Source organism: Hypanus sabinus, chromosome 19 (assembly GCF_030144855.1).
Source record: "Hypanus sabinus isolate sHypSab1 chromosome 19, sHypSab1.hap1, whole genome shotgun sequence".
In the NCBI taxonomy this organism is placed as follows: Eukaryota; Metazoa; Chordata; class Chondrichthyes; order Myliobatiformes; family Dasyatidae; genus Hypanus; species Hypanus sabinus.
In genome coordinates this window covers 77645595-77662030 of record NC_082724.1, presented here as the reverse complement: position 1 = coordinate 77662030, position 16436 = coordinate 77645595, and the positions used below count along the sequence as shown (strand labels likewise).

The 16436-nt window shown below is 40.6% G+C and overlaps 1 protein-coding gene across 2 annotated transcripts in view; it reads left to right on the top strand.

Moving 5' to 3' along the window:
- Positions 1–16436, top strand: part of slc38a3b (solute carrier family 38 member 3b) — a 281143-nt gene that overhangs the window by 255733 nt on the left and 8974 nt on the right. For both annotated transcript variants that reach the window (XM_059944827.1, XM_059944828.1), the window contains 2 exons: positions 2947–3071; positions 6579–6723. In XM_059944827.1, the coding sequence (XP_059800810.1) occupies positions 2947–3071; positions 6579–6723 (270 nt within the window). The remainder of the gene's footprint in view (positions 1–2946; positions 3072–6578; positions 6724–16436) is intronic.

The window sequence follows — 16436 nt, the reverse complement described above, 5'->3', positions numbered from 1 at the left end:
CCCTGACAGAAATATTTCAAATGTCGATATCTATGGGTCAGGTGCCGGAGGATTGGAGGATAGCTCATGTAGTTCTGGCTCAAAAAGTAAGCCGGGAAATTATAGGCTGGTAAGTTTGACATCGGTAGTAGGTAAATTGTTGGAAGGAATACTAAGAGATAGGATCTACACGTATTTGGATAGACAGGGTCTTGTTAGAAAAAGTCAGCATGGCTTTGTGCATGGTAGGTCATGTTTAACCAATTTATTAGAGTATTTCAAGGAAGTTACCAGGAAAGTGGATGAAGGGAAGGCAGTGGATGTTGTCTACATAGACTTCAGTAAGGCCTTTGACAAGGTCCATCATGGGAGGTTGGTTAGGAAGATTCATTCGCTAGGAGTGGAGTGGAGGGTTATGGGCTGAGTGCGGGTAGGTGGGACTAGGTGAGATTAAGGGTTCGGCACGGACTAGGAGGGCCAAGATGGCCTGTTTCCGTGCTGTGATTGTTATATGGTTATATGGTATACAAGGAGAGGTAGTAAATTGGATTAGACATTGGCTCAATGGGAGAAGCCAGAGAGTGGTAGTGGAGGATTGCTTCTCTGAGTGGAGGCCTGTGACTAGTGGTGTGCCACAGGGATCAGTGCTGGGTCCATTGTTATTTGTTATCTATATCAATGATCTGGATGATAATATGGCAAATTGGATCAGCAAATTTGCTGATGATACAAAGATTGGAGGTGTAGTGAACAGTGAGGAAGGTTTTCAAAGCTTGCAGAGGGATTTGGACCAGTTGGAGGAATGGGCTGAAAAATGGCAGATGGAGTTTAATACAGACAAGTGTGAGGTATTGCACTTTGGAAGGTCAAACCAAGGTAGAACATACAAGGTAAATGGTAGGACACTGAGGAGTGCAGTAGAACAGAGGGATCTGGGAATACAGATACAAAATTCCCTAAAAGTGGCGTCACAGGTAGATAGGGTCGTAAAGAGAGCTTTTTGTACATTGGCCTTTATAAATCAAAGTATTGAGTGTAAGAGTTGGAATGTAATGGTGAGGTTGTATAAGACATTGGTGAGACTGAATTTGGAGTATTGTGTGCAGTTTTGGTCACTTAATTACAGGAAGGATATTAATAAGGTTGAAAGAGTGCAGAGAAGGTTTACAAGGACGTTGCCAGGACTTCAGAAACTGAGTTACAGTGAAAGGTTGAATAGGTTAGGACTTTATTCCCTGGAGCGTAGGAGAATGAGGGAAGATTTGATAGAGGTGTATAAAATTATGATGGGTATAGATAGAGTGAATGCAAGTAGGCTTTTTCCACTGAGGCTAGGGGAGAAAAAAAAACGGAGGTCATGGGTTAAGGGTGAAGGGGGAAAAGTTTAAAGGGAACATTGTGGGGGATTCTTCACGCAGAGAGTGGTGGGAGTGTGGAATGAGTTGCCAGATGAAGTGGTGAATCTGGGCTCACTTCTGACATTTAAGAAAAACTTGAACAGGTACATGGATGAGAGGTGTATGGAGGGATATGGCCCAGGTGAAGGTCAGTGGGACTAGGCAGAAAAATGGTTTGGCACAGCCAAGAATGGCTGAAAGGCCTGTTTCTGTGCTGTAATGTTCCATTGTTCTATGGGTCACGAGAAGCTGCAGAGAGCTGAGGACACAATGCAGCACGTCACCAAAACCGGCCTCCTGTTGATGCACTCTGCCTGTACTTCTTGTTGCCTTATTAAAGTCACCAGCATAATCAAAGACCCCACTCTGAAAGCACATATTACCTGGCTCAACAGCTGTTATCAGTCACCTCTTGTATGATAGGATGTACTCCTGAGGTCTCAATCTATCTCATTCTGACCTTGCACTTTATTGTTGACCTATACTGCACTTTCTCTGTAGTTTTTACACTTTACTCTTCATTGTTATTGTTTTACATTGGTCTACCTCAATGCACTGTTCAATGATTTGATCTGCATGAATTGTATGCAAGACAAGCTTTTCAATGTATCTTGGTACATGTGACAATAATAAACCAATTCCAATACTTACTTACATTTCAACAGTACTTCACAGAGAATAAAGGATGTTGGGATGTCCAGAGGTTGTTAAAGACAATACAGTCGGTCCTCTTTATCTGTAGGTTCCGCATGCACGGATTCAATCAACCACGGATTGGGAAAGCCCAGAAGTTCTCTCTCCAGCACTCATTGTTTGACTTTTTGTTCTTGTCATTATTCCTGAAACAATACAGTATACCAACTATTTACAAAGCAATCACATTGTATTAGGTATGAGTTATGAATGAGTTCCGTTCCTGAGTCTGTCCTTAAGTCAGGTTTGTACGAAAGTCGGAACAAGTACATCCGGTATTATTTAGCGTCAGTCAAACGTTTGTCTTAGTATATATAGTATATATTTTACTTTTCTATCCATATAAAACACTTAAGAAACGTATGTATTTCAATAATTAAACCACTGCATTGCTTAGTAATAATTGTAGCTTTCATCGGGGCAGGGCCTTTCACATGCTCCATTATTCTCACTTTATCCTTTAAAATTGTTCCGATCGTTGACTGACTGTAGCCTAACGCTTTTCCAATGACTGATGGTGTTTCACCTCTTTCTGATCACTTTATTATTTCCACTTTATTTTCAATCGTGATCGTTTTCTGTCAACGAAATAGAAACACTAGATTTAGCAGCAGTCGTGGGTGGGGTTCCGGAGCTCCATTGGGTCCTGAAGTCCACCCGCACTGAGACAGGTTAAATAAGGGTCTTGAGCATTCGCGTTTTTTGGTATCCGCAGGGAGTCCCAGGACCAATCCCCTGCGGATAAGGAGAACCAACTGTACATAATTGGAATCTGTTTCTCCTACAACTAAGAACAGGCGTTTGTTGTTAGTTTGGGCATGCATTTATATTCCACTTGCAGATCAGAAGTCATAACATTCTGTTTTATCCTTTGCAGGAAGAGTTGAACCGGAGATGTTACACACATACAGTAAAATTGACCCTTTTGATACTTTGATTCTGTGTGTCCGTGTTGCTGTGCTGATTGCTGTAACGCTGACTGTACCCATTGTACTTTTCCCGGTAAGTGTAGAGGTCTGTGCATACACCAGAATCAATGCTGACAGCTTACTCTATTCAGGCAGAATATAGCATTAAAATGTTTATTCAAAATTCATGATTTATGTGATAAGTTTGCTGAATGCTATCATTTTTTTCTCTCCCCTTGTACTTTTTGTTATTTCATGCATTGGGAAGAAGCCACCCAATCCTTTGGGTCCATGCTAGCATCTGCATTCTATATTTTTAGAGTAGATTTTCTTTTGGCAAGTGGGCTGTTGATGCTTTTCTTTGATTGGGTTCTTTGTTTTGTGACTGGACTAAACAAACCTCAAAGATCTATATTGCATAAAAACTTTGTACTTTGAATCCTTTTGAATGTATTTTCTAATTTTCAAGTGTGATAACACCTTTTCAAAAACTCAAGTTCTCAGCATTATTTATTATTTATTTTTTATTTCACAATTTGTCTTAGTTTTCACATGTCATTATTGGTGTGTAGTTTTTCATTGATTCTTCTGTGTTTCTTTGTTTTATGTGAATGCCTGCAAGGGGTGCCATGGTAGCATAGTTCAGAGTTCAATTCCAGTGTCTTCCTTAAAAAAGTTTGTATGTTCTTCCCGTGTGTACATAGGGTTTCCTCTTGGTGATCTGGTTTACTCCCACAGTCCAAAAATGTACCGGGTAGGTTAATTGGTCATTGTAAAATGTCCTGTGATTAGGTTGTGGTTAAATCAAGAGTTGTCAGTAGTTGCAGTGCAGTGCAGCTTGAAGGGCCTATTCTAATTAAATAAATAACAAATCTCAGGGTAGTACATGGTGACATATACATATTTCAATAATAAATTTACTTTTAATTTAGAACTTTGAACGTTGGGCTGCGCTGAGTCCAAATAGTAGGAATCATGTGTTATAGAAAAGTAATTAGCTTTCTTTTTGTCTCTGATTAGCAGTGAGAAGGGGAATGCAGGCAGAGAAATATAAATCTAACTCGTGGTTTTTTGTTGCTTTACTTTCAGGTTTTAATGGTTTAAAAGCGAGGCAGAATGTCTCTTATAGTTTGTTACAAAGATTAATGATAATTCCATCTCACTACAGATGTTTTGTTGCATAAGTTATCTATATTGATCTGGAACATATCACATCAAAGTCCACCTCAGTGAACTGCAAAGCTGTCTAATGTAATTTATTATTTCTGGAGAGGTTATCAAGTTCAAGGTCAAGTTTAATTATCATTCAACCTTACATGAATACAGCCAAACAAAACAGTGTTCCCCAGGGGCCAAGTTACCAACAGTACGAGGCACATATAGCATATGTAAGATAATAGTAAACATATAGTCACACAAAAAATATAATACAGCCCAAGCCCCTGAGTGCCACATCATTTAGAATAACTGAAGATAAAAAACTGCAGATCGTGAAAATCTGAGACAAAGCAGAAAACGCTGGAAAGACCGATGAAACATTATTTCTGTATTATTGCCTAACCATCTGAGTGGTTCCAGTATTTTCTCTTTATCACATTTAATACATCTCACCTTGTGATTAGATTAAGCAATGAGATGCAAGTTTTTGATTCGTTCAGACAACAAATCTATTGGTCTGTTTCTTTGCCACTGAAGCAGAAATAATTGATCACTGAAGTAGTCAATTCAAGAATAAAAATTCAGACTGTTGTTCTTCATGAAATGTCAGAGCACAGTTCAAACTGACCAGAGTTTTCTTTATTGTTCGTTTGAACACAAGGAATAGAAGCAGGCACAGATTATTCATACCCTTACGCCTGCTCCATCATTCAGTAGGATTATAGCTAATTGTTTACCTCAGTACCACCTTCCTGCTCTAACCCCATCTCCCTTGATTCTTTTAAATATCCAGAATATCTCTGTCTTGAATATACTCCATAGCCCACATGGGAAGAGAATACTAAGGATTCATTACCCTCTGGGTGAAGAAATTTCTTCTTTCTCACCTTGAGTGTATTTATTAAAGTGGACATTATGTGTTCTTGATTAGTTAAGTGCATCAAATATTATGGGGAGAAGGCAGGAGAATAGGGTTGAGAGGGATAATAAATCAGCCATATTTGAACAGCACAGCAAACTCGGTGGACTGAATGGCCTAATTCTGTTCCTATGTCATATGGTCTTATTATGAATAATGAGTGGTTAATTTGGCACTGTGATCTGACATGTTTTAATTTTGTTTAATAATTTTTCTGTGGCACCTTATTGAAGACCTTCTGAAACTTGCATCTACTGGTTTACTCTTATTTGTTTTGTTAGTTGCAATCTGAAAGACTCATCTCAAAAATTATTTCCTTTTCAAGAATTGACATTGCCTCTAGCCAAAACTGTTTTTATTTTCCAAATACCATGAGGTGACTTCTTTAATAATAGAATGCAGTATTGTCCTGACTACTGATGTCAGGGCAACTGGCCTATTGTTCCCTCTCTTTCTCCATTTTTGAATAGTGGAATTAAATTCGCTCCCTACCAAATATGACAACCATTATAGAATATGTGAAATTTTAGAGATAACAACTGAAGCACATCTCATAGCCATCTGTTTCAAGACCTTGGGATGCTGAAATTTTATGGAATTTCAGTGCCTTTAATTTCTCTGATATTCTTATCTTGGTAATGCTAATTTCATTAAGCTGGCCATTTACTCTGAATCTCTTGCTCTCCTCCATTTCCAGGAAGTCTTATATAGTACTGGTACCTAACTGGTTATTTTTAATGAGACAACTGAAAATAATGCCATTAACTTAGTTTGAGTCTCCATGGTTGTGAACTTGCTGCAGTTTGTGCTCTGTGTGTTATTTGTTTACTTTTTATTGTTTGCTCAATTTGCTCTTTATTTTTTGCACACTGAGTGTTCCACAGTTTTTGTTGTGTGGGGTTTTTTAATGGGTTCTACTGTGTTTCTTTGTTTTGTGGCTGCCTGCAAGAAGATGAATCTCATGGTGGTACATAGCATGCAGTACATACTTTGGTAATAAATGTACTTTGAACTTAGTTGATGTTATTTGGCTTAGACTTCATGATGATCATAGGTATGGGCATCCGTTAGTCTCGTGAGACCATGGATTTGTGCCTTGGAAGTTCTCCAGGGCGCAGGCCTGGGCAGGGTTGTATGGGAGACCGGCCGTTGCCCAAGCTGCAAGCCTTCCCCTCTCCACACCACTGATGTTGTCCAAGGGAAGGGCACTAGGACCCAAGCAGCTTGGCACTGGTGTCATCGCGGAGCAATGTGTTGTTAAGTGCCTTGCTCAAGGACACAACACGCTGCCTCAGCTGAGGCTCGAACTCGTGACCTTCAGATCACTAGACCAATGCCTTATCCACTAGGCCATGCGCCAACACAAATGATGATCAGACTACCACAATAGCTTTGAATGCCACAACTGGTTGTAATGAACTAATAATGGAGGGACCATTGGGTGGGTAAGAGAGCACCCTTGGAGGTAAGGAGACCAGGGACCTATTTCTTATTAAGTTTTTTATCATTTTTGTTGGTGTATAGGTGCGCCGTGCTATCCAGCAGATGCTGTTCCAGAACAAACCCTTCAGTTGGCTCAGACACATCAGCATAGCCATCATTCTTCTGAGTGGCATCAACTTGCTGGTCATCTTTGCACCCAACATTCTTGATATCTTTGGAATTATCGGTGAGTGTGATGGAGTTTATTAGCACGAGTAGACAACAGAGTGTTGTAATGCTGCAGCAAAATCCCATAGATTGAAAGATAACCTATTAATCAAGGTCTGGGTGACTGTTTTAGAATAAAGAACAGGGAGATGTGAGCAATATCTTTTTATATGTATTTTTTTCAGTTTTTTATTGAGATACAGTGTTGGACTGACTTTTCTAGAACTTCAAGCCACGTCACCCAACAACCCCTGATTCATCCCTAGCTTAATCACAGGACAATTTACAATGAGCAATCAGCCTACTAACCACTTTGTGCTTGGACTGTGGGAGAACAGCAGAGCACCTGGAGAAAACCCATGCATTCCATAAGCAGATCGTGCAGACTCCATAGAGATGACGCTGGAAATGGACTCTGAACTCCGATGCTCCAAGCACTAACAGCTACACTACCATGGTTCCGAGAGAGTAACTATAATCTTGAATGCAATATTGGCAAGGGTAGTGGAAATACAATCCATCAGGAATTTGGAAGGGGGCAGGTAATTTGTAACATTACAAGGAAAGATCAGGCTAATGGGATTCGCTGACTGAATGGGCGGACGGTCCTCCTGCAACAGTGGTTCTGTGAATTTGTGCTTCTATGTTATAGTCCAGCTGTTTGTCATACTCACCCAAGCTGTTAACATTTCAACACTTGCTTTGCACCAAGCTTCAGCTTGTAATGCTCTGACCTACGAGTAGTCAGCGTCGCTTTGTCAAGGGCAGGTTGTGCCTTATGAGCCTGATTGAATTTTTTGAGGATGTGACTAAACACATTGATGAAGGAAGAGATGTAGATGTAGTGTATATGGATTTCAGCAAGGCATTTGATAAGGTACCCCATGCAAAGCTTATTGAGAAAGTAAGGAGGCATGGGATCCAAGGGGACATTGCTTTGTAGATCGAGAACTGGCTTGCCCACAGAAGACAAAGAGTGGTTGAAGATGGGACATGCATGGAGGCTGGTGACTAGTAGTGTGCCTCAGGGATCTGTTCTGAGACCCCTACTCTTCGTGATTTTTATAAATGACCTGGATGAGGAAGTGGAGGGTTGGGGTTAGAAAATTTGCTGATGACACAAAGGTTGGAGGTGTTGTGGATAGTGTGAGGGCTGTCAGGGGTTACATCGGGACATCGATAGGATGCAAAACTGGACTGAGAAGTGACAGATGGAGTTAAACCCAGGTAAGTGTGAGGTAAGTCACATATATGGCAGAATTATAGTATTAATGGTAAGATTCTTGGCAATGTGGAGGATCAGAGGGATCTTGGAGTTCGAGTCCATTGGACACTCAAAGCTGCTGTGTAGGTTGACTGTGTGGTTAAGAAGACTTATGATGCATTGGCCTTCATCAACCGTAGGATTGAGTACAAGAGCCAAGAGGTAGTGTTACAGCTTGATAGGACCCTGGTCAGACCCCACTTGGAGTACGGTGCTCATTTCTGGTCACCTCAGTACAGGAAGGATGTGGAAACTATAGAAAAGGTGCAGAGGAGACTTACAAGGATGTTACCTGGAGCATGCCCTATGAGAATAGGTTGAGTGAACTCAGCCTTTTCTCCTTGGAATGGAGGAGGATGAGAGGTGACCTGATAGAGGTGTATAAGAGGCATTGATCGTGTGGATAGTCAGAGACTTTTTCCCGGGGTAAACTGGCTAGCACAAGAGGGCTCAGTTTAAGGTGCTTGGAAGTAGATACAGAGGAAATGTCTGGGGCAAGTTTTTTACGCAGAGAGTGGTGAGTGTGTGGAATGGGCTGCTGGCAGTAGTGGTGGAGGCGGATACAATAGGGGCTTTTAAGTGACTCCTGGATAGGTACATGGAACTTAGTAAACTAAAGGGCTATGGGTAACCCTAGTTAATTTCTAAAGTACATGTTTGGCACAGCTTTGTGGGCCGAAGAGCCTGTATTGTGCTGTAGGTTTTCTGTATTTCTATGTATAGCGTGCACAAATTATACAAATACAAAACCTAGTTGCTGCCCAATTCATGAAGCAGCTTTTAATACTTTAATGATCCCCCCAGCACATTTCTGTTAAAGGTATGAGGCTTTCAGTTGGGGAGTGAATACTTTAGCCTGCACTAGCAAGTCAGATAAGGCCTTTAAGATACTTGCAATATACCACCGCCAACCTTTTCTGAACTTCTGCTTGTGCTGTGACCTTGACCAGAGTAACATGTGATTGATGTCACAGACTGTGAGTGATCCAAATGTCAGCGTGTTTATTTTTAGGAAATGTCGATGTAACCAATCTGTGGCCTGAACCTTGGGGTGGTGATTACAGTGAAGATCAATTTACATACTGCCACTCAAGCATCCCTTCTCCCCAAGCTCCCTGTGCTCCATTATAAAATAAAACTAGATGTTTGAGACATTTTCTGATTAAGGTACCAAGCAGAATCAGCAGGGTTACCAGATTGACAAAGAAACCTCCTAGCTAATAACTGGCAGAGTTATGGCTCAGTAGCCTAATAGAGCTTCAGCAAACTCATTGCCGATACTGGCCCCTGTCAATGACCAGGACAGCTTCTTCCTCTCCATCGTCAGATTCCTGAATGGACAGTGAACAAATGAACCTTACTTCAGTTTTTTTTTGCTCTCTTATTGCACTATTTATTCATTTTCAAAAATGTATTTCTTACCATAAATTATAATTTTTTTATTATTCTATATTACAATGTACTGCTGACGTAAAGCAACAAATTTCATGACACATGCCAGTGGTATTAAAACTGAATCTGATACAGAGAATCAGAATCAGGTTTATTATCACTAACATCTGTTGTGAAACTTGTTGTTTTGTGGCAGCAGTACAGTGGAAGACTTAAAAACGACTGTATTGTTTAATAAATGGGTAGATGGGTAAGTATGTGGATAGATAGTGCATTTAGGAGCAGTGTAGTAGTGCTCACAGATATGTGAACCTTTCAGAAATCTGATGACAGAGAGAAAGAACCTATCTTAAAAAATTGACTGTACCTAAAGCATCGAGTGTAATCAAATATGGAAACTCTTGCAGGTAGCAAAGCTTCTGTAGATGTTATTTCCTATAATGTTACATAATTGTCAAACCTATCAACCTATTTCAGTGTAAGTAATACCAAAAAAGATCTGCTACCATATACCACCGTATGTGTAGAATTAGTAATATTGTGTACGTGCAGTGGTCACTTTAATAGGTACACCTGAACACCTGCTTGTTAATACAAGTATCTAATCAGCCAATCACATAGCAGCACTCAGTACATAAAAGCCTGCGGACATGGTCAAGAAGTTCAACTGTTGTTCAGATCGAAGGTCACAATGGGGAAGAAATGTGAACTGCGGATCTGGGAAATTCATGCACAACAGTCTCTAGAATGGTGCCAAAACAATAAATATTCATTGAGCAGCAGTTTTGTGAATGAAAACACCTTGTTAATGAGAGAGGTCAGAGGAGAATGGCCAGACTGGTTCAAGCTGACATGAAGGCAACAGTAACTCAAGTAACCACGTGTTACAAGAGCAGTGTACAGAAGAGCATCTCTGAATGCACAACACATCAAACCTCGAAGTGGATGGGTCACAGCAGCAGAAGACCATGCACACTCAATGGCCAATTAGTACAGGAGGCAACTAATAAACTGGCCTTGAGTGTATTACTGGGAACATGCCACTAGCCATGATTGAATGGCAGAGCTGACTTACTGGGTTGAATGACCTAATCGTACTACTATGTATTATGTCTTATGGTCTTGAAATTATTTCTGCTTTCAGTGATTGCTACATTTGGAATGGAGCTAGGAAGTGTTTCACTAAGTACATCAGTCAGAAGTCCCATCTGCTGTATATCAGTCTACGGTTGTTTAATGGTCTATTGAGAGCAGGTCATACACCAGCTCAGCTATATTACTTCCAGGAAATTTAATCAGGCAGTTTGCAGAAAGGCTGGGGAGAATTTGGTAAACTGGTGATTCAGGCAATCAAAGTAGTAACTTGGTTTCGTAGTGGTTAGTGCGTCATAGCTCGGGGCATCGGACTTTGGAGATTAATTCTGACATCATGTCTAAGGAGTTCTCCCTATGACTGCATAGGTTTTCTCGGGGTGCTTTGGTTTCCTCCCAGAGTCCAAAGATGTACTGGCTATAATTTAATTGGTCTGTGTTAAATTATCTCATGATTAGGCTAGGAGTAAACTGGAGCCTTGCTGGGCAGCATGATTTGAAGGAACAGAAGAGCTTATTCGGCGCTGTATCTCAATAAGTGAATAAGTAATTACACATCTAAAGAAGCTAACTCAATGTGACCTGCTTTCTTCAGAGAAAATGGACCAAGCTGGGTTGTGAGGATGCCGTGGATGAGCTGAACTCCACTGATTAGGCAGTGGAGTCAGTCCAAGGTCCAGTGATGCAGATGTCAACCTGGGGACTGAAGATACTGGCATTTCAGCTAGCTTTTCATCAGTGTACCTCTTTTCCCACTGTTGTGTTAACAAATGTTCCAGGCCAGTTTCTCTGACTGAACCAGAGCCTTAAAGGGAAGTTTAATAGTCGCTGTACAACCCAGAATTAAAGAGCTGTGATGTTGTACCTAAAAGAGAAAGATTGATTAATATTTATTGTTGAGATCGCAGCTAGATAGAAAGCAAATACTACAAAATGGAAAATCCTACAAAAAGTAGTAGATATGATCCAGTCCATCATGGGAAAAGCACTCCCCACCATGGAGCACATCTACATGAAGTTTTGTCACAGGAAAGCAGCACCATTATCAAGGACCTCCAATGCTCTCTTCTGACTGTTGTCATTGGGACGAAGATACAGGAGCTTCAGGACTCACACCACCAGCTTCAGGAATAGTTATTACCCCTCATCCATCAGGCTCTTGAACCAGAGGGGATAACTTCACTCAACTTCACTTGCCTCATCTCCAAGATGTTCCCACAACTTATGAAATCACTTTCAAGGACTCTTCATCTCCTGATCTTGATACTTACTGTTAATTTATTTGTTACTATTTTTTTTCTTTTTGTATTTACACAGTTTGTTGTTCCTTGCACACTGGTTCAATGGCCAAGCTGGTGTGGTCTTTCATTGCTTTATTATGGTTATTATGAATTTATTGAGTTATACCCAGAAGAAAATGAATCTCAGAGTTATATATGATGACATTTATGTACTTTGACAATAAATTTGCTTTGAACTTTGAACACGTTATGATAACTTGTAATCTGATAAACTGAACAATCTGCTGCATATTTATTGTAATATGCTCCTTGATTTGTCTGTTTTGAAGTCATTACTGTGCAGAGAGGGAAAACAGAGTTTTAAGAAGTCTTGGGTCTCTATAACTTTGAATCATTCACACAAAAGGCTTTGTAAATGCTGTAAATCCAGAACAACACACACAGAATGGTGGAGGAACTCAGCAGGTCAGATAACTTCTATGGAAATGAGTCAAAAATCAATGTTTCAGACTGAGACCCTTCATCAGAACTTGAATTATTTAGTCTCTTGAAGTTAAAATCTTGATCTGCAACTTGTTGGTATTTCACTCGGAACTCGGCATGATTCATAGAAGCTACAAGATAGGACTTTGAAAGTGATCAGCATTGCAAAAACCTTACATTCATAACTTAAGTGATGTTTGAATTTGGAGTCACGTCCCTTCCTAATGTGGGAGCAAAGAGGAAGGAGCAGTGATGTGGATATAGTGTGGGGATACAGTATTTGGTCATGTAGGGAGTTTGACACACCATTTGGGAGTGTTTTAACACCTCGCATGATAATGTCTGCTCTAGTGTTTGAGTGTATGGTTTAATGCAGTGATATATGGTCTATAGTGGCATAGACGGAAAATCACATATATCGCTGACTTATATGACATGAAATCTGTTGCTTTGCAGCAGCTGAGTGCAGAGACCATGAATTACAAAAATAGCAGAGAAGCAAAAAGTGACATAAAGTTCATGGGTTCATGGACTATTCAGAAATCCGATGGCAGAAAGGCACAACAGCGGGTATATTTCATTAGGAGAAGAAGTATGTCACCAAATGTCTACAGATGTTCAGTGGAGATCATTCTAACTGGTTGCATCACCATCCAGTATGAAGGGACCACTGCACAGGGTTTGAAAAAGCTGCAGAGACTTCTAAATTCAGCCAGCTCCATCATGAACACTAGCCTCCACAGTATCTGGAACACCTTCTAAAGGCGATGTCTCAAACAGGCAATGCCTATCACTAAGGATCACCGTCACCCAGGACATGCCCTCTTCTCATTGCTGCCAGCATGGAGAAAGTACATGAGACTGAAGACACACACTCAACAACTAGGAACACTCTCTTCCCCTCCACCATCAGGTTTCTGAATGGACAATGAACCCATGAACACTACCTTAGTGATTTTTGTCCTATCTTTATGCACGACTTATTTCATTTAATATTTTATTATAATTTATAGATTTTATTATTATGTATTTCAAGTACTGTTCCCACAAAGTAACACATTTTACAACAAATGCCAGTGATATTAAACCTGCTTCAGAGACGGAGGAATCTGTTCCTACTCATTGAGTGTAGGCCTTCAGAGTTCCGTGCATCCTCCCCCGTGATATTAATGAGAAGAGAGCATATCCCAACTCAGCTGGCGAAGGTCCTTGCTAGTGAATGCCACCTTCTTGATGCACCTCCTTTTGAAGATGTTCTTGTTGGCTGGGGGGGTGGGGGAATGTGGTTGTGTCAGTGATGGAGCTGGCGAGTCTACAACCTTCTGCAGTCTCTTGCGATGCTGTGCATTGGAGCCTTCATACCATGCAGTGATGCAGCCGGTCAAGGTGCTCACTGGAGCCTTCATACTAGGTGGTGACACAACCAGAGAATGCTCACCACCGTGTATCTGTAGAAGTTTGCAGGAGTTTTTAGAACCTACTGAAATTCCTGATGAAGTATAGCCACTGTCATCCCTTCCTTGTGTTTGCATCAAAGTGCTGAACCCAGGTTGGATCCTCTGGGAGGTTGACTTCCAGGAACTTGAAGCTGCTCACCCTTTCCACTACAAACCTCTTTCAATTTCCCCTTCGTGAAGTCCACAATCAATTTCTAATTTTTCTGATGCTGTGGTTGCAACACCACTTAACCAGCCAATCTGTCTCAGTCCTGTACAGCTCCTCACCTCCATCAATCAACAACAGGGGTGTCAGCAATGAATTTATAGATGCCATCTGAACTGTGCTTAGCTACACAGTCATCAGTGTAGAGAGAGCAGAGCAGTGGGCTAAGCATGCTTCTTTGTGTATCTTGTCAATGAAGAGGAGATGCCAATATAGATACCAATCAGCACTGACAATGATGAAGTTGAAAATCCAGTTGCAGAGGGTGCTACAGAGGCCCAGGTTTCAAAGTTTGGTGATGTATTTTGAGGGGATGATGGTGTTGAATGCTGAACTATAATCAATGTAATGTGTAATATACTGATCAGTACTCTAATATGATAAAATATGGTCAAATATGGCGATAAATAAACTACTGTGAAGATGTACAATCTGTTATCTAGTGTGATGATGTCTGGTGTAATATGGTTATGTATTGTCAAATATTGAGATGGATGGTCAAAATGGCAACATATAATCTAATAAACTGGTATATGTTCTATGGTCCATTATAGCGATGTTTGGTCTATGGTCTAATGTGGTGCTGTATACTCTGTTGCCTAGGGTGGTGATGTATGATCTAATGTTGTACGTGGTCTAGTTTGGTGATACGTGGTCAAGTGCAGAGACAATGGTCTAGCACAGGGACAAGATTGGATTTATAAGCTAGAGTGAAATGTATGGCATAATATGGCCTATTATTAATCTCTGGTAAAGAAGAGTGATCTTGTGCCATTATGGATTGCCATGCATGATGTTAAATAGTTGAATCTTTGGAAAGGACTCATTTATATTATAGATGATCCTACTCATTTAGATCTGAGAACAGGAAATGTTGCAGGGAAGAGTGAGAGTGGTTAATGAGTTTACTTGGGGTTCTGAGCCTTGGCACTGGGGCAGTGAGTTGTCTACAAGCAGAAGTAGAATATTACACATAAACTGTACAGCACGGTACAGACCCTTTGGCCCACAATGTTACGCCGATCTTTTAACCTACTGTAAGATTACTCTAATCCTTCTCTCCACAATAACCTTTCAATTCTCTTTCATCAATGTGCCAGCACAGAAGTGCCATTATGAAGAAAGCACAACAGCAGCCCTGCTTTCTTAGAGGTTTGTGAAGATTTGCACAGAAGTGGCATGACAGCTAAAATCCTGACAAACTTCTAAAGATGTGTGGTGGAGAGCAGATTGACTGCTTGCATCACATCCTGGTATGACAACATCAATGTCCTTGAACCTAGAAGCCCACAAAGATAAGTGGATACAGTCCAGTCCATCACGGGTAAAGCCTTCCACACCATTAAGCACATCTACATGGAGCACTGTTGCAGGAAAATGGCATTCATCGTCAAGGAGTCCCACCATCCAGGCCATGCTCTCTTCTCACTGCTGCCATCAGGAAGAAGGTACAGGAGCCTCAAGACGGACATCACCAGATTCAAGAACAATTACCACTCAACTATCAGGTTCTTGAACCAGTGGGGTAACTTTACTCACCCCATCAGTGAAAAGTTTCCACAACCTATGGACTCAAGGACTCTTCATTTCACGTTTGCAATATTTATTGCTTATTTTTTTTTCCTTACTTTATTTGCACAGTTTGTTGTCTTTTTCACATTGATAGTTTGTCTGTCCTGTTTGGTTCAGTCTTTCCTCGATTCTATTGTGTTTCTGGTGTTTACTGTGAATGCCCACAAAAAGTGAATCTCAGAGTTGTATACGGTGCCATCTAAGTTCTTTGATGATATATTTACTTGGAACTTCAAAATTTGAGCTTTTTACCTAAGTCTCACTTAAATATCCCTAATGTACCTGCCTCTACCACCACTTGTTCTATGCATCTACCACTCTGCGTAAAAAAATCTTTGTAACAAATTGAAACCTCATGACTAAATTTGGAAACAATGAAGCCTTTTTACTCATTTCTTTGCAATAACTTATAATATTCTTTGATGTTCGTAATTTTGCTAAATATTTTTGGTCTAACTCAGAAGCCCTAACACACTTTTTGTTGCCAGGGCAACCCATGTCATAAGAAACAGCTGTATAATTTGAAGAGAAACAGTATGCGAGAGGGATAATAAATGAGCCGTGGAGTAATGGCAGAGCAGGCTCAATGGGCTAAATGACTTAACTCTGCTTCTATGTCTTACAGTCTGTGGTCTGAAGTTTTCATCCTGTTGCTGCAGAATGGTAATCACTAAGCATATTGTGCATTTAGTTGGGTTGGAAAAATACTGCTTGGAAAATTACTAACTTGGATCATCCTGGGTGTCTGGCATGCATTTCCTCCTGTCCGAGCCTGCTCAGCAACTTGTGATAAGTGTGGACTGAGGCTGATGTCAGCCAGGAGAGTTACACACCAGGAAATTGGTCCACCATCTCTTTGATCTTCCCCAGCTGTGCAGAGACGCTTTAAGCCAGTGAATACGCATCAAGGAAATGGTTCTGCTGGGTTGGAATTCCAGTGTTCCCAGAAGTATATGATTTATTATTTGTTTATTTATTGACATACAGCACAAAATAACCCCTTCTGGCCCAGCAACACCAAATTTA